Below are 24,351 nucleotides of genomic sequence, written 5' to 3' on the forward strand. Positions count from 1 at the left end.
TTCCCCATGCATGAAATGGGGAGAAAATGCCCTCTGGAACAACAGAGGGTTGCCCTGCTCAGCTACTTGATATCTGAAGGTGAAAGTGCTAAGTTGTTAATGACTGCAAAGTGCTGTGACATCCTTAGGTGCAACATATTAACTAATTAATAATTTAATACCTAGGTGAGTCAGACACACTGGTCCGGATTCCAATCAGGTTTACCTTTGTGAAAAGGAGGAGTAACTCCAGAGAGGTCAATGGGGTCACACTAGCACGTAGGAGAGCAGAATCTTGCCCGCAAAAGCTAAGAACATAGGGCAGATTCTGTTCTCAGCTACGCTGATGTAAATCCAGAGTCACCTCATTAAAGTCAACAGGGAGGACTCTGGATTTACACTGGTATAACTGGCATAAGCCTCTGGCCCTAACTGCATTAATGTCAAAGGAAGGACTCTGGATTTACAGCGGTGAGACTGAGATCAGGATCAGGCCCTAGCTCTGTCAGTGTCAACAGAGTGACTCTGGATTTACTCTGATCTCAGAATCTGCCCCTCCCACCTGCCCAGGGTCTGTAATGAACTGATTAGAGGAAACAACAACAGGGCTGATTTGGTACCATCCTCCCCATGTGGCTGTGGAAGGAAAGGGGAGAAGGGAGGGGCTGGGAGCAGGCAGCGGAAGGCTGTATCTCTGGAGGCTCTGCACTCCACCAAAGGCAAATCAAGGACACAGAGGCAGAGGGCCATGGGGAGGCAGCTGAATGGCAGAGGTGGTGCATCGGGGACAGAGGGGTCTGGCAAACCTGAGCACAAAAGCAGCTTTGGCAGGAGGTGGTGCCAGACTTGCGGCTGCTGGAGCAACATAAGGCCCACATGGGAGGCAAGGGACAAAAATCTGAATGAAAGTGTGTGTTGGGGTGAGGGTAACGTTGCGCCCTGCATGACCTTGGCCAGCTCTCTCTCTGTTCCCCATCTGCACAGAGGCAATAAAATCATACCGTGATCGAGGCCAGATAAGTACCTAAGCTAAATACGTAGCGAATGTTGCCTAGTGGTTAAAGCAGAGGATTACAAGCCAGAACTTCTGGGTTCTATTTCTGGCACTTGGAGGGAGTTTTGTCTAATGGTTAAAACAGGAAACAAGCACCCTGGTCAGGCTCCCGTCCCCGCTCCGTGCCTCAGTTTCCCCAGCTGAGAAAGGAAAGTCATGATACTGACACAGGTCTGTAAAGTGGCTTTGAGATCCACAGACCACCTAAGTGCAGTGCCTGCAGGCACTAAATACCCTCAGTGACACATGCACACAGTCGTTCCTTGGGCTGGGAAGCCCATGGGTTTGTCCTCGAGCCAGCAGCAACCCCCAAGGCCAGAAAGAGAATGAGTTGGCTTTGAATCCAGGGCAGCAGGCAGACCTTGCAAAAAGGGTGAGCCCTTCTGTTAAGGCTGCACCTCCTGGCTTCGACTCAAATATGTGCCACTTGGAGAAAGGATTGTTCATTATTTAATTCAACCAATCCCCTTAATTAACGCGGAGTTGGAGCTTTCTGTGCACCTCGGGCTGCAAGAGGAAATTTAAACCGAAAGAAAGGCCCTTGCCGCTTTGCACGGCGGGCTCGATAGGAGGGGTGTTTTGCCTAGAAGTTAGGACGAGGGGTGGTGTGGGGATGGGAATAGGGGTCAGGAAGCTTGGGTTCTTTTCCCTGCTGTGGGAGGCAAATTGGATTTAGTGACTAGAGCAGAGGATTTTGTTCATAGCTGGGTGGTAGTGGTGGCTGATGGTTAGATCAGGAAGACCGTCAGTGATCAGAATTTGTGGGGTCTCTGAGCCCTGGGAGGGGATGTTGTCTATAGACAAGACCTGGGCCCCTCCATAGCAATGGAAGATGAAACCCTTCGGTCCAAGGTCACCAATCTGAATCCTGCTCCAGTCGGTAGCGAAAGAAAGTGGCCACCACCCACTGGTGACCTATGTGAAGTGAGTTTGCTGGGCCTCAGGCCAGTCACTCATGGACAGGCGTCCGTGTCGCCAACCACCTCCGCTGGTCTCCCTCGTTGGCAGCCTCAAGCAGACACAGAGGGCTGGACGCCTGGGATGCTGTTGCAGGGATAAACCATGGATACCAGCATACAGGAGTCAGGGGGCCTGGACTCAGGCACATCGGGGCTGGTCCCAGACCCTGGAATGAACTTCCACAGGAGCTAAAGATCATCCCACATCTCCTCACCATACCTCCAAGCAGCCTTCTCTGATAGAAACAAAGCAGTGTGACCATTTAAAAAGGAGACCCTACCAAAACAACCCACTCACCCCAGCGCATACTCCCTTCTCCCCTGGGCTTGAGACAGAAGGAACCACACACGAGGGATGCGGCCACATGGCTGAATGAGCGACTAGAAGGGGCTCAAAGGCCGTGATGAGGATGCAATAAGAACCTGCCTAGAACAGAAACACACTTGCAGCATCGTTAAACCTTGAGTCGATTGGGCTGCTCAGAAGATGACCTTTGCCAAGGACAATGAAGCAAAGGTCTAGAGTTTCTCCAACTGGGGGTCCTGACCCAAAAGGGGGTTGCAAGGCTATTGGGGTGGGGGGGTGTCACAGTATTGCCACCCAGCTCTGAAGGCAGTGCTGCCATCAGCAGCAGCGCAGGAATAAGGGTGGCATGGTATGGCAGGGTTGCCACTTTTTGGGGGGTGGGGGGTCAACACAGCCTGAAATATTTTCAAAGAGGGGGAGCCCAGCCAAATAGTTTGAGCACCCCTAGCCTCGAGGATGTTAGCAACCACACTTTGCTCTCCTGGCATGTGCCCTGAATGGCAGCCCTCCCGGCCCTGGAGATGAGTGGGGCTCGGTCCGGTTGTCCCGTCAAAAGCAGATGACCCCAAAGAAGGTGGGACATGCTAGCTGCCTGCTGCACCAGCAGAGCCATGACCCACGCAGGAGCCGTCCCAGCTCAGTCGATCTTCTCGGCGCTGAGCTGTCCTCCTCCAGCATGTCGGGGGTTAATAGGCAGCCATTGAATGCATGGGTGTTTCAATCCAGCTCTGTGCGGCCCCAGAGGGAAATTCTTCACCTGCTCCCCGTGAACAAAGTTAAGCCCCAGGGGACGCCTCTGGGCGTTCCTCACTGTCTGGGGGCTTGAAAGCGCCGCTCTGCTTGCTGAGGCAGGTTGCTTCGGGGCTGTGGGAGTGCAGAGGAGTTGGGGGTAGGGCCCCCACCCATCCAGTCATCTCCCCCTGGAGGTGGGCATGATCCTGTTCTCAGCCCCCACCTGGCTTGGCTGGAATGGCTCTCCTGCAGATCATCTTACAGCCACTGACTGAGCAGGCGGGGGATGGCACTTGAGATTTTCCCTGTGCTTAATGCAGGGCAGTGGGACTCCGGAGACCCAGCTTCAAGCCCCTAGTCACCACAGACTCGCTGCATCACATGGGCCCATCCCTCCAAGCACTACGGCACCTTTGGAGCTGCTGCCGGGCCGCACCAGGGGGGTTGTACCAGCAAAACTACTGGGGAAAAAAATGCACACCCTTAATCTGCTTTGCAGCAGGTTCAGCCCAATATTCCTTGTCCATTACTTCAGTGGACACAGGAGAACAACTGATCAGTTATAATGGTGTCAAACCAGTATGTAGAGCAGGCCTTAGAGTCTTCTGCTCTAGCCACTAGGCCATGATGCTAACAAACAGCATCAGTCCTGCCCAAGATACTGAGTCAGGAACTCTGTCGGTTCTTAACCTTCTGGCTTCTCCACGGGGGGAAGTTAATTGGGAATAATGCAGGGCGTGAATGTAAAGAGCTAGAGCCATTCTGGATTAACTCCCTGTGCGGACACTTTCATTTTGGAATAGCTATTCCGGTCAATTTCCCCATGTAGACAAACCCTTCCTTTGTCTTCAATGGGACCTAAGGACATGTCTGCATTTAAACACGTGCCCCTAACAAACTAGGGTCTCCTGATGACTCTGATTTTCTTTTCCAGGCTGTTGAAATGACCAAAGACCAGTGAGAAAGGGAGGGGACCCCTCCCAACAAAGCACCCCCCCCCGACATTTTTATTAACAGCGCATTGGTACCCAGGATGCTGCAGCTTGGCATGTCTCCCTGGGCATTGCCATGGCAACCACAGAAACACAACAAACAGCGACTACACACCGCAGACAGTCGGCAAACATTCCCGTTTTATTTGCTTCCCCCATTCGATTGGTCCTTTTTCCCACTCCCGCAAGGAAGCTGCTCCCCGCAGAAGAGAACGAGAATATTATTCTTTCATGTATAGTGCCCTCCGCCTCCCAGCCATAGGTGCTGAAACTAGGGGGGCTGCCACACCCACCGGCTTGAAGTGGATTCCATCATATCCAGGGTTCGCAGTTTGGTTCAGTGGCTCTCAGCAACCCCACTATACAAACTGTTCCAGCACCCCTGCTCCCAACAGGATCTCAGCATTTTTTGCAAAGTTACAGTGCCATCAGAAAGGCAGCCAGCTCTGGGATGGAGTGCAGCAACCTCCCCCTACTGAACTTTTAAATCTAACAGGGCCTGATTTTTGTTTCCCGTGGGTGTTGGGGGACCTGGATTTCCAGATGTGAAACAATCAAGGCTGCTCAGAAGAGGTAATTGTGGCCGAGAACAATGGGGCTTGTTCCTCCTCTTATGCAAAAGGGCTATTTAACAGCCACACACTGCTGTGTGCCCTCACCGCGACATGCCCAAGAGACGCAGAGATGCGGAACCTGCTGGCTAAACCACTCCACATAGATGGTGTTCCTACAGGCATCTGCCTCATTCAGAATAAGGCCCTGACCCAAGTTACAAGACCTTGTCTTCTCTGGGATTTCAACCATGGTGACTCGTTTCACCAGTGCAAACTGGGTAATGCCACCCCAGTGCAATGGGGCTATAGTGTGTGTGTGTGTGTGAGAAAGCACACGAGCGAGTGCACTGGGTTAGGACGCAGGAGCCCTGCAGTGTTCTATTCCTGGCTCTGCCACTGACCTGCTCTGTGACCTTGAGGAACTCACTTTGCCGCTCTGTGCCTTAGTTTCCCCTATCTGTAAAACAAGGATGCTCTCCTCTTTTGTAAAGTGTTTTGACATCTAGAGAGTACATAGCTATTGCTGTTGTGTGTGTTATGTTAGCACTTAGGGTCCTCCGTCATGGCCCAAGCCCCCCCGCCCGCCCCCCCCCCCCGTGCCAGGCCCTGTACAAACATAGAACAAAAAGATAGTCTCCACCCCAGATTGCTGACAGATTAAGAATCAATGATCAGAATGGTCTGTTCGGGGGAGGGGGTGGCTAACTCTGAAACCTGAAAATCTGACCAGGTTACCTGTGAAATATTTCATATGCGCCCCATCTCCTGACCACCTCGCTCTCAGGCATCTGGTAGCATTCCATCACTTTTAAAACAACAACAACCACCCCCACCACCCCTCAAGAATGCAGCAATCTGTCACATCATTTAAAATAGTTTATGCTCGCGGAGGCAATTATGATAATAAATAATGAGGGAGACAGAGCAGGGCTGGGAAGCGGGAACACTGTTGCTAGGGGTTGCATGGCAACTGGTGATTTGTCTCACTCGGCAGCCGCATCCCGGGTGAGGTGACATGCTAGAGGGACTGTGCTTGGTCTGGTGGAAATTTACAGCAGGTGGCCCAGGGGCAGGCGCATATTAAAGTCCTAGGTGACCATCCAACTGCCCTGCCTCTCTATCCCCAGCACCTGACCGCCCCCCACCCTGAACGTCTCAACAATCCAAAAGATGATCCCTCATCCAGCCCCTAGGAGAAGCACCTGGGGGTGGATGGGGGTGGTGAGGAATAGCACAAGGAGGCTTATGAGCTGCAGGTGGGTAGGACAGGGCAGGGCCCCTGGGACTCTGGGTTCTATTTCCTGGCCTGATGCATCACCATCCTTCTTTAATGCCTTATTTATTTAGATTTGAAGTTCTTTGGGACAGGGGCTTGTCTCTGAGTACACATGTACAGCGCCTGGCACAACACCATCCCAATCCTGGCTGCAGCCTCTCTCTGCTAGTATTATTATATACACATAATAATTATTAGTATTTGCACTGAGGTAGCGCCTAGGAGCCCCATAGACCAGGACCCCTGATGCTAAGCACTCTAGCCAGAGAAAAAAAGGCAGCCTCCTCCCCCAAGGAGCTTATTAGTTAGATTGTAACTATCGGCCAAGTCACAGCCCCGCCCCTGTGCCTCTGTTTCCCCCTCCTTAAAATGGGGGCAGCGTGACGTGCCCATCGCCAAGTGCTACAGCTGAATTATTAAATAAACTCGAAATATTCTTGTCGAACTCTGATGAACAGCATCGCCAGACCAACAGAATAGAGTCCCCCAACGGCATGCAGTTCCCCAGGTTACAACGACATCTAGTGGACCTGCTGCTGGAGGTTGTGCAGGCGAGGCAGCTTGCTGACATTTTCAGCCTGGCGCCCCACCCCCTTTTTTAAGTAGGCAGGGAGGAAACAAAAACGGTCACCTGGCATCCAGGTCCAGGCTCAAAAGATTGCCAGTGGCTTCCTAGATTTAAGGTTGGAGTCCAATGTCGCGTGAGTCGACGCGGGCTATGGAATGGGGCCAGTTTACATCAGCTGAGGATCTGCTCCATGGACTTGTGCTTTGACACCAATGTTGAAACATGTACATGGCCTGAAGGGGGGAGTCTTGAGCTTAAGACACTGCTCTAGGACGCAAGAGATCGGGCTTTGAATCCTGGCTTGGCCACAGACTCACACCAGTCCCAATACACCATTGCCCTCCACATGTGCAGATCATTACACTAGTGAAAAGGGAGCTAAATGGTAGTGTGTTTCCCCATTCACTTTGCACTGCTGCAGATGACTGCCACCTTGTGCCTGGCAGCAGAGCACCAGACCTACATGCTCTGTGCCTCAGTTTCCCCAGCTGTATAATGAAGAGACTACGACTTCCTGGGCAGCGTGAGCAAACATAGGATGGGGGTGACGTTTGTGGTGCACAGACACCCTTGGGGTAAGTGTGATACAAATGTCTCAGGAGTAAAGCGCCCACCAAAATCTAAACCACAATTTTCAAAGCAGGCAAGTGATTTTTTAGATATTCAATTAAGACACCTTCAAGGAGGCTTGATTTTCAGAGGATGAGGAGACAGTCTGGCCTAGCGATAGAATACTGGGACTTAGGAGACTGCAGTTCAATTCCAGGCTCCACCTTTCCCTTGCTGGGTGAACTTGGCCAGCTCACTTCCTTCCCCGTGCCTCAGTTTCCCCAGGTGTGAATGGGATAAATGCTACTGACCTCCTTTGTAAAGAGCTTTGAGATTTAATGCCTACCCCTTTACAGCAGTATTATTATTAAAGGGATCTCCCACTGGGCCTCTACCCATTTGACACACCCAAAAAAACCACTGGTTACTTAGGAAAATCTTGATTGGCAGAAAGATTTGATTGCCGAGAGCAAGTGGAAACACACAGAGTCCCAACTAAAGAGATAACCGTGTGCTTCAGAGAAGGATCTATTATTTCTGAGCCGCAAATGGAAGAAAAGCCACATAACCCCCCACCTTGACTATTCATGCACATGATCTTTCTCCTGTCAGCGCAGCACCCAACAGGTTAACTACCGCTCGCCCCTATTTTAGAGCGTGAAGCATTTCTGCAGCTTGCTACAAATTTATTCTTTTAAAGATATAATCATAGTCTTTATGAGCTGTAATCATAGTATTTATGTAAGAATTAAGTATGTCTGAAAGTGGCCTAAATTCCCTGCACAAGAGCTGAATAGATACCTAAGCATCTGACTCAGTGTGACTTAAATGAAGGCCATTCCAGGCTAATGTTGCTATTATCTAGCTCATTATAAACCGAGTCATCTGCAATGCATATTAATCTTTCGGAGGTGCAGGCGAGATATCGGGGGGGGGCGGGGGGCTGTTTGCTGCAGGAGCCTGTTTCTCAGCTCCATGGAATTTCAATGGATACAAAAATTAAATAAGAATGCGACCTCCAGGCCTTGCCCACTTGTCCACGCTTCAAACCACACAACAGCCCGAATAGCAAAGCCCTGCCCACGTGAACACCGAGCTACAGTCAGTCATCTAGCTAGCCAGCAGCCCCCACTGCCCGATCATTAACTTTGGCTGAGGTTCTCCAACAGCTATTTTGGAGCGGCCTCCATGGGGCTGGATTGTCAGAGGGCAGGTGCTGAGAAATCAGGCCCCTTTAAAGAGATTAGGCACCTGGGGGGGGCAGGGGAGGGGGAGAAAGATATCACTCCTCCCTTTTAGAAATTGCTGTCTTAATAGAGAAGCAACACTAAATGAGCTGGGGTCTCACTGTGCTCGGTGCTGTACGTACACCAAGGGGGAAGAGAGTTCCTGCCCCCAAAGAATGTTCAGTCTAAACACGGGGGGGGGGTTTACATTATCCCCATGTTACAGATGAGGAATAGTGCACAGAGGTTAAGTGAGATGCCCAGCACAATGAGGCTGTAACAGAGTCAGAGATTGAAGCCACATCTTGCCAGGCCAAACCCTGTGCTTTCACCCCAGTACCAGCCTTCCTGACTGTAGGTCAGGCTGCTTTTTAACCTCTCAGCCATAAATTTTATATGGTATCTCATTGTGTAAGCTCAGGCTAAGGCATGCTTTGCAAGAGATGGTGCTCCTCACACTGAGCTGTGATGGCCGGGGGCAATGTGAGAATTAGAAGCCACTTATCCTATTTCACTCTTCATAAAAGCAGAGGAAGGGCAGTGCCTTTACGTTGGCCAGAATCCCATGAGGGTAATTACATTTCTCTTGCTTTAAGAGATTTCATCTTGTGGTTTGAAATGGACAGAGCTGCTCCAAGTGAAGAATTGTATGTTGCTGTGGAACAACAGATGCGCTTCACCCTAGCAGTGGCTGCATTTCACAAGAGGATCAAATGATTTTTGACCTCTACACTTAGCGCTTTGAGATCCCTCTAGACATGAAGATGCTGCTGTATAACTATCATGGCAAGGCACCTCCTTCGTCTCGCCAGACTTAGCCATTCTGGCAATGTAGGCCTGGGGGTAAATCAGCCCCCCTGTGGGGAGTGTTTGCCTTCCCTTTCTGTGCTCACCTTCCCTTTCTGTGCTCCTTTGGCTGTTTTCAAGGCTGGCCTAACCACCATACAAAAAGGAAACAGTTTTGTAACACAAAAACAAAAGGGGGTACCTTTTCCTGCCTCCCTGCTTGGGCAAGGTGTTGCTCTGTTGCTTTTCCTGGGGTGTCTGTCTTTCCCCTAGCAGGCACTTGGGTTTAGCTGTTCCCCTCTGGGGAGGAGCACAGCCTGGAAACTGCTTCTTTCCCAGCTGCCACTTCCCTGGCTCTCTCTTCCCCTTTGCTCTCCCCAGAGGAGGGGTTTTTTAAAGACCTCAGGCAGCCCTGAATTGGATTCAGGTGGCCCTAACTGATCTGAGGTAATCTCTTCTCAGCTTGTAGGAAAAAGGGTCTTTAACATTCTTGTGCTAACATATCAGCCTTCCAGGACCGTCCTGCAGCTCTCCAGCCTGACTTTGTCACAATATAAAAGTGTTTGTTTGTGCCATTTCGAGAAGATCAAGCTTGGGTCATTTTTGGTAAGAGTAGACTGAAAAGCATTCGCCTCGTCTCCTTGCACTTTGAGTGGCCCTGGAAACATGCATGTTTCGCCTGTTCAACCTACTCAGATTTACATGCATAGACCAGAGGCAGAATTCGACCATTATTGATACTTCTAGTAGTACCTAGATGCCCCAGTTTAAGATCACAGTCCTGCTGTGCCAGGCGCTGTGCTAGAGCAGCGATGCTCAGACTGAGGCCCAGGAGTCGGCAGTGGCTCTTGAATGCGTCTCCAGAAGCTCTTTGTAGCACATACAGGTCTGTCTCATCTTACGCTGGGGTTACGTTCCGCAGTCAGCGTGTAAAGCGAAAATCGCGTAGAGTCAAAATTACATTGAGTGTAATGGCGGGCGGAATCGGCCGCACTATAGAAACAGTATTTAAATTGTTGGGGTTTTTTGGTTTGTTTTTTTTCCTCTTGTTTTTGCTGACCATGTAAAGCTGAAATCATGCATGTTAAATGCACCTAAGATGCAACGGACCTGTATAAAAAGACTGTGTTATTTAATTATTAACCAATTTAAGTCATTAACCAATCAAGATGCTTTTACTATGTTATTAACGAAGTGTAGTTTATAAAATAATAATATTTGGTCAGGCATTTTGCTGTAAGAAATTTTTTGATATGTCTATTTTATAATATATATAAAATAAATAGTAAATGAAACAATGCATTCATACTACTGTGGCTCTTTTCAGTAATGTTGACCATTTATTCGGCACCTGAATCACTGAGGTCTGAGTATCACTGATACAGATTGTTTTCTCTTTGGCCATCCTATCTATTTAGGTTATAAGGCAGGAACGGAGGCACAGAGCAGGGAAGTGACAAGCCCAGGGTCACCCACTAGGCTAGTGGCAGAAATAGAATCCAGGTTTCCTGACTCCAAGTGCTGTGCTCTGTGCACTACACCATGCTGCCCCCTGCTCCAGAGTTGATCTGTAACAAGGACAACCACGCTACTGTTTTGTCCACATATAGACGTTTATTTAGAATAAGCCGAGTGAGGCGTGGGCACAGAGAAGCCATGGAGATTTGAATACACTGGGCACAAGCCTGGAGAGGCAGGATTAACACACTACGTACAGCAATCGAATGACAAAAAGACAAAAATTCCTCCCACAGACACTGCAGGAACAGAGCTCCAAGACAGACAGATTTACAGTTCCCCATTTAACCCCTCTGTGAGAGAATAACCAGAGCAGCAGGACAACACCGTGAGTTACATGAATAAATGCATAGGTGTGAGGGTCTGATCCTCATTCACACACAGGGCCCGTTTGTGCTGCACCAGCCGAGTAATGGAGACTAAGATTCAGTAAGTTACAGTTAAAATATCAGGCCTCAACTGTAATTTAGACTCATTTGAAGCTCCTTTTACTGCCAGAGTGGTGCGAAGGGGGCCCTGAGTGTAAATGAGGGTCAGGTCCTCGATTGCTACCAGGATTTCTCTTTAGGACCCTGTTCTGAGCGATCCCCAGCGCTCCCTATCCCTACTGACGTCTGCCAACCCAGTTCTGCTCGCCATTTTTTCCCTCTAGCAGTGAAACGCTGCTGACTTCTGCAGAGTTATTCTTGGTTTACTCCAATGCAAAGAGGAGCAGGGTCTGGTCTCAAGGGAATGGAGCATGTGCAAACCTGGCAGGGTCAGGCCTATTTGGGGGCTGGATCCTTGACAGTTCAGAGCACTTTAGCCCCCATTAAGCATGGCCAATAGCCCCATGTGCTTCAATGGGATTAGTCACCTACTTAGCAGTTAAGCACACACTTAGCTTTCCCGGATCAGGGCCAGTGCACTCAGCACCCTGCAGGATTGGGCCCTAATAGAACAGCTGGCAATTGGTTGACTGCAACATCACTAGACAAAAAGCGCGTCCCAGGGCCTTTGGTTTGGGTTAAAAGCCAACTGAAACAGCCCCCAAAATGTTGGATGTCTTAGGCCTTTTCCGGCCATTGGGCTGGTCAGAAGTCTAAATCCAACATGCATCATAGCATGGAAAGCAGCGGCAGCGACGGGTTTAGTTCTAATGATGCTACATTTTAGAACAGATTCCAAACAGCATCAGCTCTAACTAGAAATAGCGAGGAACACAGCAGCCGGGCTGGATGGGTGAGCCGGTCCTGTTTCAGCCATGCAGGCAGAATCCTGACGGCGCTTCGCCGTAGGAGAGCTTGTGTTTGGCCAGGTTCGGGAGCCCTTCGAGCACAAGTCTCGTTTATATTAAGGCCCCTTTAAGTGTCTTTGGTACTGATCTGCCTTCCAATAACATAGTACCCAAGCACCTTGCAATCTTCAGTGCGCTTAGCCTCACAACCACGAGGGTGACTGGTTTACATCCGCTTTAAAAGACTTCTTTGCGCTGCCCTGGCATCATCAAGGGAACACGACTTGGCCCCTGCAAGGCTGCAGCCTTATGGAACTGGCAGAATTTCTGAGCATAAATCCCCACTGCACCCTCGTAATTGGAGAGCCTAGCGGTTTAAGGCGCTGGATCGGGACTCAGACCAGGGTCTCAAGTCCCAGCTTCTGGAGTGAAAGCAGGCTCGATTCTGTTGCCTGGCAGAGGGTGTACATTGCTACAGCAGGGTAGCATTTTACATTCATTCTGGCTGGGCGCAAAAGGGCTCTGAGGATCCGGGCAACAGAGAATCAAGCCCAGCCACTCTGTGTATGTCTGGGTCAGCCGCCTGGAGCTAGCGCTCTAAAAACAACTGTGTGGGCAGCTCAGGTTGGGGGTCAGGCTGTGAAGCCCAAGGAGCAGAGGGGGCTTCAGCCCCTACGCTCCAACTTTGAAGTGCTGCCTACATAGTTTTCGAGCACGAGTGTGAACCCAAGTCTGTGGACTGAGTCGCTGCTGTGGGCTGTGTAAACATACATCGGCTCCCCATCTGCAACCTGGAGATAAACCATCCCTTTCTCTCAACTTTTGTCTATCTTGCCTATTTAGACTGAGGCCATGTCTACACTACAGCCTTCTACTGACGTAGCAATGGCAATCCAGAGTGATTTCTGATCTACATGGCTGAGCCGGCAGAAAGCCTGAGTGCTGATCCAGTTACACTGGCAAAACCATGTTTGTTTCACTCAGCGGTGGAGTGCAATAAGTGATATTGCTAACTGTGCAGGTTTGCTAGTATAGGCTGCATCCACACTACGAGCACGTTGGCAGGATAGTGCACTGGCATAGCTATACCTTAGTGCAGACCTGGCCGAAGCTCTGGGGGACAGGGATTGTCCCTGACCACATGTATGTACAGCTCCCAGCACAAAGGACATCCAGGAGTCCTAAGTTTAGAGCTGGCTCCATCTTCAGATGGAGTGTAGTATAAATCTAACAGCTGAGGAGGTTATGAAACAGCCAGGTGAGATGATCATGGATGACGTACACCTGAGACTTTTTTTTCCTACTACCTAACCTAAATCTCCTTTACTGCAGACTAAGCCCATTATTTCTTGTCCTACTTTCAGTACACATGGAGATCAATTGACCACTCTGATCGTACATCACTCTGATCATATTTGAAGACTGATTCCTTCCCCTCAGTCTTCTATTCTCAAGCCTAAACCTGCCCAGGTTTTTTAGCATTTCCTCAGAGGTCAGGTTTTCTAAACCTTTGATCATTTGTGTTGCTTCTTCTGGATTCTCTCCAATGTATCCATGTCTTTCCTGAAGCGTAGTGTCCAGATCAGAACACAGGACTCCAGCTGAGGCCTCACTCATGATGAGTAGAGTGGAACAGTTACCTCCTGTGTCTTATATACGACACTCCTGTTAATACACCCCAGAATGATATTTGCCTATTTTGCAATTCCACCATTACATTGTTGGTTCATACTCAGTTTGATCTACCATAACTCCTAGTCCTTTTAAAAACAATATACGATTTAATAGTACCTCACTACCCAGCTTCTGCAAAATCATGATGCAATTGGAAAAATAAAATAAAAGGCTAATTGGTATAAAACTGCTTTGTTAAGCTAACGCCAACTCACTGTCCCAGATTCAAAAAGGTTGAAGCCGAAATGCATTTTAAAAGGCGATAGTCTCTTAGGCCAGTAGGTGTCATTGTATCAGCAAAGGAGAAAAGGGTTCATCACTGAAGCTGGATTTTTAGCTAAATTTCCTACAGCTGCTAAAGCAATTGTCCTTCGTTACCATGAACATCAAACTCAGGGAATATCTCTTGCCTTTTGAAGGCTGCACCCTTATACCTGCAGGGTCAGAGCCTCAACTGGTGTAAGTCAGCCACGCTCCATTGCCAATTTGCATCAGATGAGGATCTGGCCAGCAATATGCCTTGGCAAGCAGTATGGAAAACGCCAGCATCCTAAGAGTTATGTATCTAGTATCTAGTCTAAGATCAGTTGGGCAGAGACCTGCCCGTTTTAACCCATGGCATTAACACAAGGCTTTTCACCCCCAGATCTCAAATTGCTTTATACGGGTGGATGTTAAATGGTTATCTATATAATGAAGTAGGTATTATTATACTACCCCTGTTATACACAGAGGGAAACTGAGGCACATCCAAGCTGTGGATAGAACCCTAGTCTCCTGGCTGCCAGGGCACTGAACCACACTGCCTTATCTATGGTGATGTCTTCGCTGCAGACTCGGGTCAGGCCTCTCGAGCTAGCCTCGCTCCAGTGTGGCTGCTCATGCTTATGCTGCCCAGAGCAACTGTGATAGCTGACGTGTTGGGCTAAATCAAGGTGTAGCTCATGACTGAGCCGACCTGAGTTAAAGGGGGTGTGCGCACATGTGGACGGAATCTGACCTAGGGCCAGAACTCGAGTTCACTCTGCTGTAAAGACAAGCCCTGTGAAGTGTCCCGCCCACCCGTGACACAATATTATAAACACAAGTAATTTCAAGCGTTCACTGGCTTGTTGTGCTGCCTGACTATACCAGGCACTTGTAAGCATTCTCAATACATTCCTCGGCACAGGCAGCGCAGTGTTACTGGTGCTAGGGTGGCAGGTTTCATTAGCGTCTTAATGGGGTTCTAAAAGTTATTTAAAAGAAAAATTCAGAGTAAATAAGGGGGCAAGAAAGAGGGGGGCTTTTTAGTACAGGCATCAGCCATCCGCGCCCCTGCTCCCACAAACGCGCACGCTCAGCTTCGAGCACCAACTCACTCTTGTGGCACTTTTGATTGAAAATTCTCGGGGGCAGGGGCTGTCTTTGCATTTTGACAGTGCCTAGCACCACAGAGTGCTGGGCCATGACTGGGGTGAGCAGGCACCACCCTCCTGCCCCCCGTTCAAATCAATAGCAGCACTTGTGCTTAAACACAGATGTGAGTGTCTCACAAGACCGAGGGCCTAGTTTGCACTTCCCTTCCTGTGCCCTCAGGATTATTCATTCCAGAGTCACCTCTATCAGATGTTAATCACTCACGTTTACCCTCTTTCCTAGCCTTCCAAGATGGACAATGATTCACCCCCCAAATTCCTTCCATTTGCCAGGGCTACACACCACCCAGAGAACATGAAGATTTAAACAAACAAATCACACCCTTGAGGTCTCCCCTAATTTTGACATGACCATACCCCCTTGCCCTGCACTTTACGACAGATTGCAATTGGTGAGCTGAGCTATGTTGATCCATTTTTCCCCACTGGAACCCCTTGGAGCCTTTAAAATGAAGTTAGTGGCCTTAATTAGGGTTCAGCTGCTCTCTGTTGCACACTGGTTTATTATTGTAGGGCTACCCATGGGTCTCAGGCAGCGCACCCACAGTGTTTATTAATGTAGGGTGGCCAGCACTGGTAGCTTTATGGGATTTTTCTTCATCTATGGGCAAGCTAATTCTGACTGAGAAAAAACAGAGGTAGCTGGGGGTTTTTTGCTGGGGTAGGGAAAAAATAATTACAATCAATGTATCTTTAAAAAAAAAAAGCGAAAGATCAAGTCTACAGCCTACAAACCCTCAGTGTCAAACAGCCACTGACAAAGTGACCTGAGAGAACTAAACTCAGAACTCAAAACATCTAAAAATACTAGTGTAAAAAAAGGGTTAAATATCCATTAAAAAGTCACAGAGACTGCTAACCCCTCACACACACACACACACTCATGCCTTGTGCTAAGAGTAGCCCAATACCAGCTATTCAGCTAGGCCTGAGACTGATCCGCTGCCGTTCAGCAGAGACCCCGCCTGGGAGAGGACCCACACGTGGTGTGTGGATCGTTTGCACGCGTCGGTGCAGAGCAAGAGCTCTCACGCGTCTCGCTGGTTTCACCCGCCTCACTGGTTTCACCCGCAGCGGGGGCAGCGTGAAAAAATATCCAACCTCGTGCTCGCGTGGCTGAGAAGGGATAAGCCGGAGCTCAGCAACTCAATGCGTAAAAAAGTCTCAGCCTAGTTAAAAACACACAAAATAAAATAAACAATCGCCTTGTTCGTAGGAAGTGTGCGGCAGCTTGGAGTAATAGTGTTGCCTATCTAGCCAAAGCAGCAGCAGCAGCATGGATAAGGCACTGAGGACTCAGACCCTGGGGCACCCGCTCGATTGCCGCAAAAGGGACTGCAGATCAGCCATAAGCCCCACAGCTGCAAGGGGGCAGACAGATGGGGCAGACCTGCACACCAGTCATTCTAGACCACTGCAAAGCCCCCTAGGGACCATTGCAACAAAAAGGACAGCTGTAAGGGGTGCTCTGCCCGAGCATGCGCCAGCCCCTGAATAGGGGAGGCACAAGCATCTCCCCCTCACCCCCCACGTGTATGCTGGGATCCAGATTTAACCCCCAAAGCAACAAGATACAGCTTGATGTAGAAGAGCTCGAGTGTGCCAGTTCTGGGCACAAGAGAGTTAACGGCAATGGCTCCGGCTCTGTAGTCTTCCCCTCTCCTTAGCAAGGTACCATTCAGAAGCCAGATTCTGTCCCTGAAATCTCTTTGGCAGATTCCCTCCCTCCCCCCCATCCCACCCCCCTGCTACTTCCTGAAGAACTTCTTGTTGAGGAGGAAAATGAGCAGGTTGACGTTGACTTTGGCCTTGTCGAAGAGCTTCATGACGGCCACACCTTCATACTGAAGCTGCAGCAGATCCTGGGAGGGAGAAAGTCCCACTGGTGACAGGTCTTTGGTAGAGCCCAAGCCAATGCCTCTGGTGGTCAAGGGAGAATCTTTCCCTTGACTTCCAGGAGCTCTGGATCATTCCCTCAGCTCCTTTTGAGCTGCTGTTGGCACATCACGCTGGGATTCTATAGCCAGCTGCATCCCAGGCTCTCTGAGCACTGGATGAACGTTCAGTCTCCCAACACCCCCGCCAGCGGTAGGGATTGTCCCCCATTTTACAGATGGGGAAAATGAGGCAGAGGGGAAGCAACGTGCACAGAGAGTCAGTGACAAAGCTGGGAATATAGAACCCAGAAGTCCTGGCCCCCCCTGCTCTAACCACTAGATCACGCTCCCTTCCAGAGCTGGGATTAGAGAATCTTATCCACCAGTTCCCTGCTCCAAGCACTCTTCCTCCCTAGAGGCGTTTACTCTGATATAAGTTAAGGATTCTAGGCAGACATCTCATCAGCCTCACTATCCAGAGCTCCCTGGCTGGGATCCCCCTGGGGAGGGTCAAGGCTAACTGCCTGCTGGGTTTCATTCCCGGGGATACTGGCGCCCAGTGGAAAAGGTACGTCACAGTCTATGGAGCAAGCTAGCTGCACTGTCAAGAATAGATCTAGGGAGATTACAGGTCTCCTGCTCCAAGCACCAGACTGATCTCCCCTATCAGGAGCCGAACCCTAATTTATGTTCCTGGCTTGGGAAGGGAGTGTGGTCTAGTGGGTAGAGCATGTGGCCTAAGCCAGGACTCCTGCAGTCTGTCCAGTCCCCTGCTCCAACCATGACATTAACCCTTAGGGGTCTAAGTAATGCATACCTCTTGGACGGCCAGAGTTAAAAACGTAGCTGTGTCACCTCTGAACTCCAACCACAGCTTGGTGCATTGACTCCACCTCTGTTCCGTGCTGCTGTTGTGCTCAGCACAGAAACATCCCCATGGGCGAAGGCACCAGGGCTGGTTCCCTACCTGATAGTGGAGCTGGAACTTCTCCATGTCGATCCCCATAAATTTGGCCTTCACCTGGAACTTGCCAGCTTCCCCACACGGAATGATGTCGAAAATCACGTTCCGGAACCTGGAAGGGGAGAGAGTTAAACGAGGGCAACGGAAAGGCTGAGACAGCAGCACCTGGATGCCGGGTTCTATTCCCGTTCTGGAAGGGGAGTGTTGCTTAATGGTTACAGAGGGGTGAGGGGCTGGGAGTCAGGACTCCTGAGTTCTAGTCCCACCTTCTGCCGCTGATCAGCTCCGTAGCCTTCACTCTGTTTGCTGCTGTACAGTGGGATAGATTATACTTGCTTCACAAGGAGTACATTCTAACAACCAGACTTGGAGGAAGAAAGCACGTGAGATTCTCTCAATTGCTCATTTTTTGGCCAGCTCGAATAATTTTCCCCTCTTACACTGCCCTGCCCGAGGCCCCTCTGACTCACAGTCTCTAGGCTGAGACTGTCAGCAAAGGGGAAGTGAGCAGAGCCAGGCTGAGATGACCAGGTCTTATCACACGGGCAGCTAACTGAGTGGCTGTTGGACTGGGGCAGCTTTTAGACCGGAGCAGCATTGGTGACGATGAGATTACTTACTGGCTGACAGGCAGATCTTCTATCTCCAGCAATACGCCCTTCTCAAAGAGCCGCGCCGCCGTGTAGTGCTGCGACTGCTGCTTCTTGCTTTTTCCGTTGAGCCTTAAAAGAAAAAGGAATTGGCAGGGGGTAAGAAGCAGAGAACGCCGGGGGCTGAAATGAAGTCACGCAGCAGCCTGCCTGATACGCGATAAACGTAGAGTTGCGTACACTGACTCATCCGACTCACAGATCTGGACCTACAAGTCAGATCTCCAGTGGGGCCGGAGGGGGGAAGTCAGTGAGGTGGGGAGAGGCACAGAGGGGTTTCCAAATTAAAGGGAGGCAGGGGAGAAGGCTCTTGAGCCAAGAGAGGAAGTAAGTGCTGGATGAAAAAAGAGAAGGCCAACTAGCAAGAAGGCTTATGAGGTTAACTAAAGAGGGATGTAATGCTACATACAGAGTGGAGAAGAATTCCTTCCTGACCCCTGATCAGCTCATGCCATGAAGCATGACATTCAGTTACCCTCTGGCTTATCCTGCGTAAGTGTTGGCAGTTACAACTTTGAGCTCTTTTCCGGCCCATACATAGCCCAACGTACTTGCTGCTGGCAGCCAGGTTGTCCAGACACGTGCGGATGTACTGATTGTAATAGTCGATTTGCTCCTCATAAAACGAGGTCTTGGAGTTGAGGCCGCAGAGGGTCTGCCGCAGTTTCACTAGCTCCCACTTGCGGTGCTGCCGGTAACGCCGTTGATTGCGAATATCCTGGAGCACGGGCCGGGATGAAAAACAAAAAAAACCAAACAAACAGCTAGAAAACCCCTTGCCTTGTGCCAGTTTACCAAAGTGAGAATCACAACGACTCCTGTGTGGTTACATAGCTGACTGCAAGCTGACTGCCAGTCAGATTCTGGGAACAAGAGAAGGACCACGGGGCTTAAAGCATCGGATTCCCTTTCAGGCACTTACAGGAACGTTCCGAGTGGCCGCCTACAGGCCGGATCTGGCCCACTGAACAATTCCATTCGGCCCCTGAACGCCTCCGCCCCTCCAACACTAGCTGCCCCTAGTAGCTCTGTTGGACAGATCAGAATCGAACGTGAACTCTGTTACTGTCGCATCCGAGCGCTGCACAATCAGTGTCTTTAATCCTCATCCAAGATCACACAGGGAGTCTGTCTGCTGGAGCCCTCTGTCCGTCTGTCCACCCTAGCAATTAATTTGGCTCCCATCTGAACTGAGCCCTTCCAGTATTAATAGACTGTGCATCCAACACCTTCGACTTATCCTGTTATTGTGCCTGTTCCCAGTCCCCTGGCCTTCTCCTAGGTTCTCTAAGCCAGGGCAGGCTACAGGGTGTGGTACCTTGGCCATCTCATTGATGATCTCCTGGTACTGATTGGCCGAGTCCACCACCCCCAGGTTCTCCAAGCGCCGCAGGTTCCGGATGACTTTCCGCTTTTTCTCTTCCATGGAGAGCTGGCTGTTGCCAGCCAGGGAGCGGTTGCGTTTCAACCTGTCCGGGGTCTGGGCCTCGCGCAGGGCCCGTCTGTGCATCTGGTGGTGATGGAAGGCTTCCTAGAGAGAGAGAGAGAATCATAGACTATTAGGGTTAGAAGGGACCTCAGGAGGTCATCTAGTCCAACCCCCTGCTCCAAGCAGGACCATCCCCAGATTTTTACCCCAGTTCCCTTAATGGCCCCCTCAGGGATTGAACTCACAACCCTGGGTTTAGTAGGCCAATGCTCAAACCCCTGAGCTATCCCTCCCCGCAGAGGGGGAACATTTCTTCCATCAAGGTGGCACCTGCGGGAACATCCCCGGAAGCAGGTTTCAAGACTTGGAGGCCCCGGGGAGAGCACAAGAAGTCAGCCTCCCAGCAACCACACACACGCACAAGCCTCAGGCCAGAGAGAACTACGTCTCCTCCCTGAGCAGAGTGAACTCCGGCTTCTCAGACTGGGTGGGGCACAGGTGGGCCGAAGGACTCAACAATGCTCCCGCACCAGGGTGCGATTGTAACAGGCTGGCCTGCCCCTTTCAAAGGCCAGGAGGTCACTGGCCAGCCTGGTTCAATTATTCGCTCCTGAGCCATAATTAGCTGCCTTCCAGACTAAGTGGGATTAACTGAGCTCAGGTGACAGCCTGATAAAAAACTGGGCCTCAGGAGAAAGCAGAGAACATGCTGGGCTCCTGGGGAAGGCCCTGATAGGGTGTGGAAGAAGCACGGGACTCGGCTCTATCCCAGAGCGGATAGGGAGCCCGGAAGGCAGGCTGCAGAAAAGCTCAAGTGGGGTAGAAGAACTTTTTATTTGGGCTTGTTACCCCGGAAGGGGTTAAGTTTTAGTCAGTGACTTGGCTGGAGGGCTAAGCCAGGGCATCAACTCCAGCTTGTGTGGGGAAGGCTGAAGGGGCCCACTTTGGAGGAAGAAATTTAGGCCGGGAGTGCCTGCAGCACCAGCACACACAACTAGCAAGGGGCGCTATGGGGCAGCCACACTTGTGCTATATGCTCCAGTGAAGCACCTCTCCTTTGCAATGATGTGTGCTTGCAGTATATATGTCAGCCAGTAGATGGCACTGTGTGCCGTAGCAAGCTCCAGGCAGGGTGTTAGCCCCTGGTAAACAAAGGAAGCAAAGCTGAGACTCAAGCTGAGGTGAAAGCCTGTTTGTTATGTGTAGCGGTTGTCTTCAACAAACACCTCCTGTTTAAGACAGGCCTGCGATTCACCCAGCCCCCAACATCACCACTGCTGGCCAACCCCTCTCTGCTATTCTCCACCCCACCTGATCCTCCGATGCAGCTGTCTGTAAGATCTCCAGGAGGGAATCCCCTGGCTGGGACTGGATCACATCCACTAGCATCTGTTTGGTGCTAAAACAAAAGAAAGGGAGCACAAGTTACCCGTTTCGGGGGCTGCGGAGGAGGGGGGTGGGTTGAGCTAGTTAGCCCCAAGGCGATGAGCCAAATAGTGGAAGATTTCCTTGCAAATGCCACTACCAAGACATTTAAACATATCAGAGCAAAGCCAGGACTCCAGACCAAGATGGCCCTTTACTGGCTTGGCTTCTGAGTGTCAGAAAAGCTTCACTGAATTCCTTGGGTCACAGGGTCCCTTTCAAAGGAGGACACGCCACGGACTCGCTGGATTGCCACTTTCAGAGGGCTGCTCTCACCTCAGCAGCAAGCTCCTTGTATCCGCCTCCTCGCTACTGGCCTCCACTGCATCGAACTTGTTGGTGAGGGTGAGCGAGACCTCCTGCTTTCCGAGCTGGGCCAGTGCTTGCTCGGGGCTATCACCACCCGGATTCGGAGCGCTCTCGCCTGCAAGGCCAAAGAAAGCCGGGAGTAGCTACTCAGTCATTCATCAGGGAGAGGGGTGATCAGAGCCGGGGGGGGAGGGAGGGGGAAAGAGATCTGGGTTCTACACGGCACCCTGCCACTGCTGTTTGCAGGGTAAATCAATCCAAGCCCCTCTGTGCTTCTGCTTGCAAACCTGAGGCTTTGATCAATAAACCCTCCCACATCAAATCAGATGTCAAGAATTATAACATTCAAAAACCAGTCGGCGAACACTTCAACCTCCCTGGTCACTCGATTACAGACCAAAAAGTCGCAATACTCCAACAAAGAAAAACTTCAGAACAGACGCCAACGAGAAACTGATGAATTAGAATTAATTTACAAACTGGACACCATTAAATTAGGCTTGAATGAAGACTGGGAGTGGATGGGCCATTACACAAAGTAAAATTATTTCCCTATGCTAATTTTTTCCCCTGCTGTTACTCACACCTTCTTGTCAACTGTTGGAAATGGGCCATCTTGATCATCACTACAAAAGTTTTTTTTTCCTCCTGCCGATAATAGCCCACCTTAACGGATTACTCTCGTTATAGTTAGTATGGCAACAACCATTTTTTCCATGTTTTGTGTATGTGTGTGTGTATGTGTGTGTGTGTGTGTGTCTCTCTCTCTCTATCTTTCAACTGTATTTTCCACTGCATGCATCCGATGAAGTGGGTTTTTGCTCACGAAAGCTTACCCCCAAATACATTTGTTAGTCTCTAAGGTGCCACAAGGACTCCTTGTTCTTTTTGTTGATACAGATTAACATGGCTACTACTCTGAAACCATCCCACTGAGTGATACCTGATGCCATCTTATTCCTTGTTAATCAGTAATCCTTCCAGATCAAAGGAGGAAATGTAATAACTCTGAATATCATAGAAATAAGTAATGGACTCTCCCAACTTGATCATAAGGATGAGAAATAAACAGATGTGACAGTACTGCCCACCCTCACACAGTCAAAAACCCATAAAATGGGCTTAAAAAAAAATCAGAAGATCTAACATATAAATAGGATTATCTTTGCTTGTCTCCACCCTGCCCCCCAATCATAATGCCCACAGGTCATGTTTTCAAGCTTTTTCCTTCAACTATGAGGACTAGAAACTTGGTTTCCTAAAAAGAACGTGAGTGGAGGTTCTGTCAGTCGCATGACTTCAGGGGTCGAGGCTTTAAGGGAAAAACAAAAACCTAAGGAGGTGGCCACACTAGTTACTCGCTTAAACTAAATTACTTGGCCCAAATGAATGGAATTTAGCCAGGCTACTTTCAGAGGTGGTAACAGGCACTATATGTTCACTTGAAAGAAGACACGAGGGGAGGGGCGGGCTTGAAACTTACAAGGGGTCTGCACGTACCTATTAGAGACTGGACAGTAGGCAGCTCATCAAGGTCTTCCAGAAGCTCATGCAGAGGATCCTTGTGATCGGGCGAAATGGAGTCCTGATGCTCTAGTAACAGCTACATCACCAGAGGGAGACCATGAGCGAGGTGGAGAACACAAAAGGAATGAGATTAAAAACCGTATTCCAGACAGCAAGCGCCCCACCATTATATAAACCAAGGCCTTGTCTGGAATACAGCACGTGCCCCGCTCACCCCACGTCAAAAAGGAGATTGCAGAATTAGAAAGCGGTTCAGAAAAGAGCACGCTGAGAACCTCAGCACTGTCCCGCTGCAGCGAGGTGGCAGTAACTGGTAGGAGCAGGGAACGCAGCCACTGCCTCGCTGAGCCCACGGGCAGGAGCAGAGCTGACCCGACCCAGGTGGGGAGAGGGGGCAAATGGGTTTGTTTTCCGACCCCACCCTCAGTACTTAGCAATCCAATCAGTACCTGTGACAAGTCCAAGGTTTGAGTCCTTTATGGTGATGGGCACCAGCGTGAGCCCTCCTTCCCCTCCCGACCGTGGCAAAGGGTGCAAGGCAGACGCAGAATCCTTTCCAAACGGTAGGTTTCAGGCCCCTTTACCTTGTGGGTGTTAATGAGCTCCGCCACTGTGATGTAGATGACTGGCTTGGCCACAGCTACCATCTCCGAGTACTCATCCACATTAAACCTTTCTTCCGGCTCAGGGACGGAACAGGCAGCACAGATGAACTTCCTAGGGGGAAATGGGGGAAGTGTCCCTTCCGTGACTGCTGAATCCAGTCCAGGATTTAGGGAGAGTAGGAAACAGGCTGGGGAACTAGAGAGAACCACAGGACCTGCCTGTGTTGGGCAGCCTCAGTCGGGCCTCTGTCTTCTGTATCCTCAGGGGGGTAAAGCAGGAATGATACTGTAGGAAATTTCACTGCAATGTTTTATTGATCCAGTGACGGGAAGCAACAGCTGCTGAGCACGCAGCAGCTTATCCCAAAGCTACGCGTTTTTTCGTATCTTCCTTGGCCCAGGGTAGCACTTCGAGACGTGATGCTGGGCTAGCTGGATCCCAGGCTGGCGAGCACGGTGTTCCAGGCTGCAGGCTATGCACCCATCATGCCATACGGTACATTTGGCTGGGGGCTTACACAGGGGATGTCTACACTGCAATCAAAAAGGTGCAAGTGCAGCACATGTAGACATACCCAAGCTCGCTTGGATCTCGCTAGCTCAGGTAAAAACTGCAGTGAAGCCGGGCTAGCAGGAGTTGTACAGGTCCATCCAGGGAACACAGCGGATTAGCTGCAGCTTTACTGCTACTGTTACTCGCTCTAGCTCCGGACTATCTACACGCCCTGACTGCAGTACAGTACGGTACAGTACACCC

General features: G+C 50.2%; 1 protein-coding gene across 1 annotated transcript in view; it reads right to left on the minus strand.

Annotated features, from left to right (window-relative positions):
- Positions 1-10,613: 10,613 nt before the first annotated feature.
- IQGAP3 (IQ motif containing GTPase activating protein 3) overlaps positions 10,614-24,351 on the minus strand; it is a 44,543-nt gene continuing 30,805 nt past the window's right edge. Inside the window, 9 exon segments of the mRNA XM_030542320.1 lie at positions 10,614-16,670; positions 17,653-17,761; positions 18,270-18,371; positions 18,851-19,017; positions 19,618-19,830; positions 21,040-21,127; positions 21,430-21,577; positions 22,963-23,065; positions 23,574-23,706. Of these exon segments, the coding sequence (XP_030398180.1) occupies positions 16,557-16,670; positions 17,653-17,761; positions 18,270-18,371; positions 18,851-19,017; positions 19,618-19,830; positions 21,040-21,127; positions 21,430-21,577; positions 22,963-23,065; positions 23,574-23,706 (1,177 nt within the window). The 3' untranslated portion in view covers positions 10,614-16,556.

This window comes from Gopherus evgoodei, chromosome 24 (genome assembly GCF_007399415.2).
Source record: "Gopherus evgoodei ecotype Sinaloan lineage chromosome 24, rGopEvg1_v1.p, whole genome shotgun sequence".
Taxonomy (NCBI): Eukaryota; Metazoa; Chordata; order Testudines; family Testudinidae; genus Gopherus; species Gopherus evgoodei.